A 3,872-nucleotide genomic window follows, 5' to 3' on the forward strand; every position below is an offset into this window, starting at 1 on the left:
CATATGTTGTCTCAGTCTTGTGTGTTGTGTCCTTAGTCTGAAGATAATCACTTGTTCTTGGCGGGACAGCTCATTGTAGTTATCTGGTGTCTGAGGTGCTTTAAATAGTGTATTTATAATAGTTTTTATTTCTCCACTTGCCTTATATTTCATTTTTCAGACGGGGTAAAGAACTGATATTCAATTGTAGCGACTTATCTTTTTTCATATTTCAGATCCCCCCCTCAACAGGGCAGTGCTACTGACTGAAGATGTCTTTAGGCCATTCCCAGAGTGGGGATATTAACATATTCTTATGCACAGAAGAATTGCAAAAGGGCTGATTTATCAATGTCATGCTCATACTGTGCCGGAACAACATGGGGGGGACTTCTGCTTTTTCTTTCCTCATCCTTACTGTTGTCATTTGTCACTCTCTTGTGAACAGCTATTTCTGGGGTGCCTTGATAGTCGAAGCAGACTTTGTGCATTTGAGGCTAGAGAGGTGAACAGAGTAAGCCTACTTCCACGTTTGGACGTCTCTGTTGACATCCACCCGTTGCCTGTATTACCTGTATCACCTGTCCTGGGCAACAACGTCATTGCACATCGGACAGGTATCCACCCTTCGGCGCTCATATGATATGACCTTATGTAGTTGCGAGCGTGGTAAAACCTTACTAATACTTTTTTCAGAGCCGTAAGAGAACTGACATTCGATTGTAGCGACTTGCCTTTGTTTCATTTTTCAGATCCGGGAAAGAGCTGCCGTCAGGCGTGAAGATCCACCGGGCCCAGAGCGAGGCCACATCTACGCTGAGTGATGACATGCTGGAATCTTTCAGGTGGGCGGGCTCGTTTCTTCTCTCTCGTTTGATACGGCCACTCTTTGGATACGACCTGCTAAGCCTACGTAGGCTTCTTCTTCTCTTTCTATTTTTTATTTTGGTAAGTGTTTTACGGCGCTTGCAGCAGCATAAGGTCATATGAGTGCGATGCACACACTAAACATTTTCAGTTGGTAGGAAAATAATAAACCTCCCCCGTTAGCCAATTCATCAAGACTGCATCTTCATTTCAATGTATATATCCCCCCCCCCCGTCCTTTCTCTGTCATGAAAACCTCCGTTTTAAGTTTCTTTTTGAGCGCGACTATATTTCATCGGGCATAGCCTACCCATCGATTTATAAAAGGCTGTATTTACGAATTTCCAGGTTCTTCCCAGACAAACTCACCGTTCTATTTTCAGCTAAACTATGCACCCCCTCGTCACCCAACTCAGCAAAGGTCTCCAGACTAACGCTCTTCTGTGAACACTCAGTCAGCTAAACATGGTCGGTGGGTGGTTGGTGGGTGCTCTGGTGTGGTTTGCTTCTTCTTTCCTATCAAATATCTGTCGTCCTTATCTCCCCTTCTTCTTTTTTGTGTTTGTTACTCTCTTGTAACACCTCTAATCTTCTCTCGCTCATATGACCGTATGCAGTTGCGAGCGCCGTAAAACCTCTACTAAAACAAACAAACAAACCAGGTCGAGGTCGGGACTCTGATTCGACCACAGCGAAATCGTCGCCGATATACCACGCTCCAAAACCTGCAGCGCAACTTACCGTGCATCGGAAGGACGGTTTATTGAGTAATCCATTGAATAACAATATAAACCTGCGCAATTTACCGTGCATCGGAAAGGGCGGTTCATTGGGTAATCCATTGAATAACAATATAAACCTGCGCAATTTACCGTGCATCGGAAAGGGCGGTTTATTGAGTATTCCATTGCATAACAATATAGACCTGCTCAATTTACCGTACATCGGAAAGGGTGGTTTATTGAGTAATCCATTGCATAACAATATAAAACCTGCGCAATGTTCCTACCCTCCTTTGACCCCCCACCGCTGTAATCCCCACTATTGTGGCCCTCCCCCTCCAAAAAAGCAACAACAACAACAACAACAACAACAACAACAACAACAACAACAAATAAACAACACATTATGACAACACTGTGACCTGGGTATTGCGGCAAGGGAGAAACGATTGTGTGTGTGTGCGTGTGTGTGTGTGTGTGTGTGTGTGTGTGTGTGTGTGTGTGTGTGTGTGTGTATGTATGTATGTGTGTGTGTGTGTGCGTGTGTGTGTGTGTATGTATGTATGTATGTGTGTGTGTGTGTGTGTGCGTGTGTGTGTGTGTTTGTGTGTGTGTATGTGTGTGTGTGTGCGAGTCGGAGGTGTTCTTTATTTTCATTCCGTTTCTCTCCCTCCCTCCCTCCCTCCCTCCCTCACACCCACAGGCTCTCCAAAGTGCAGGAGATGATAAAACAGAGGAAGAGTTTCCGCGCCCGCTCCCGGGAGGGATATGACGCGAATGATCAGGAGGAGGCGGGGGAGGAGGAGGAGGAGGAGGACGGCGGCAGCTCTAGGGAGGAGACAATGGCGCCGTTCCGGCCGCGGTCAAGCATGGTGATCAGCACCGGCGTGCCCCGGAAGTACGTCCCGGTAGCAGACGCGGGTCTCCGCCGGATGTTCGGACCGTCTGGCCGACAGCGCTGGATCAACAAGCAGCGGGCGGCGGGCAGGTCGTGTTGAGTCCTGAACTCTGACACGGGGGAGGGGGAGGGGTCAAGGTCGAAGTAGAGAAGCACGTCATGTATGATCAGGAGTAGGGCGAGGCATTCTAAACACTGGCACGGGGTGAAGGTCAAGGTTGAAGTGTGGAAGTTTTATCAGGAGTATGTATGCTAAAGGGTGGCATATGGTGAACGTCAAGCTGGAAGTGTGGAAGTTTGATCAGGAGTACGCTAAAGGCTGGCATGATGTGTAGGTCAAGGTCGAAGTATGGAAGCATGATCAGGAGAAGATCGAGTAATGTTGAACGCTTGCACGGGATGAAGGTCTAGGTCGAGGTGTGGAAGTTTGATCGGGAGTATGTATGCTAAAGGATGGCATGGGGTGAAGGTCAAGGTCGAAGTATGGAAGCACGACATGTATGATCAGGAGTAGGGCGAGGCATTCTTAACACTTGCACGGGGTGAAGGTCAAGGTAAAGGCCAAGGTCGAAGTATGGAAGCATGATCAAAGTATGATCAGGAGTAGATCGAGTAATGCTGAACGCTTGCAGGGGGTGAAGATCTAGGTCGAAGTATATGGACGTTTCAAGTACGATCGGGAGTAGAGCTAAACATGCTAAATGTTTGCATGGGGTAAACGTCAAGTGGAAGTATAGAAGTATGATCAAAGATTTTGGTATGATCAGGGGTAGAGCTAGGCATGCTGAACACTGGCACGGGATGAAAGTCAAGGTCGAAGTATTGAAGTACATTTATGATCAGGAGTAGAGCGAGGCATGCTAAACAATTGGAAAGGGTGAAGGTCAAGGTCGAAGTGTAACCAGGACTAGAGCGATGTATACAATTAAATGCACATCGTTTATCCATACTATTGCTCGTCAAAATTACCTCACCTTCGTACATTTGAGTCGTCGCCTGTGATTTAGATTAGCATGAATTTCCTGTAATTAGACGAAGGTTGTCATCTGTGATAATGATCCGCTGAAGCCATGCGAGGCTTCTGAAAACTGCATGGGAAATCAGCTGGTCAAGTTCGCCGTGTTTTAACCCTATCCGTACGCCCTGGGGTCATTTTGTACCCCCAGGGTTGTATTCTTCACATTTTTGGAATACTTCTAGTACGAAGATCTCTTTGAAACTTTCAGTATTCCTAAAAAAAACAATCATTTTGACAGACTGCTATGCAAAGCGTGCGGGTCGAGTGGTCATTTTACGCGGTGTTTTTTTATTTTTATTTTTTTTAATTTTAGAAGTGTTTTAAATTTCTTTTTGGTGATCCCTCCTCTGGCAGCACGCGCACATGGCTGGTTCTACATGCACGTACC

The 3,872-nt window shown here is 46.4% G+C and overlaps 1 protein-coding gene across 1 annotated transcript in view; it reads left to right on the forward strand.

Moving 5' to 3' along the window:
• The window catches only part of LOC106013111, a gene marked incomplete at its 5' end in the record, with an annotated part of 5,773 nt that extends 2,124 nt beyond the window's left edge, over positions 1-3,649 (forward strand). Inside the window, 2 exon segments of the mRNA XM_013087945.1 lie at positions 732-824; positions 2,272-3,649. Coding sequence (XP_012943399.1) covers positions 732-824; positions 2,272-2,566 — 388 coding nt within the window. The 3' untranslated portion in view covers positions 2,567-3,649.
• Positions 3,650-3,872: the final 223 nt, after the last annotated feature.

This window comes from Aplysia californica, unplaced genomic scaffold (genome assembly GCF_000002075.1).
Source record: "Aplysia californica isolate F4 #8 unplaced genomic scaffold, AplCal3.0 scaffold00662, whole genome shotgun sequence".
NCBI lineage: Eukaryota > Metazoa > Mollusca > Gastropoda > Aplysiida > Aplysiidae > Aplysia > Aplysia californica.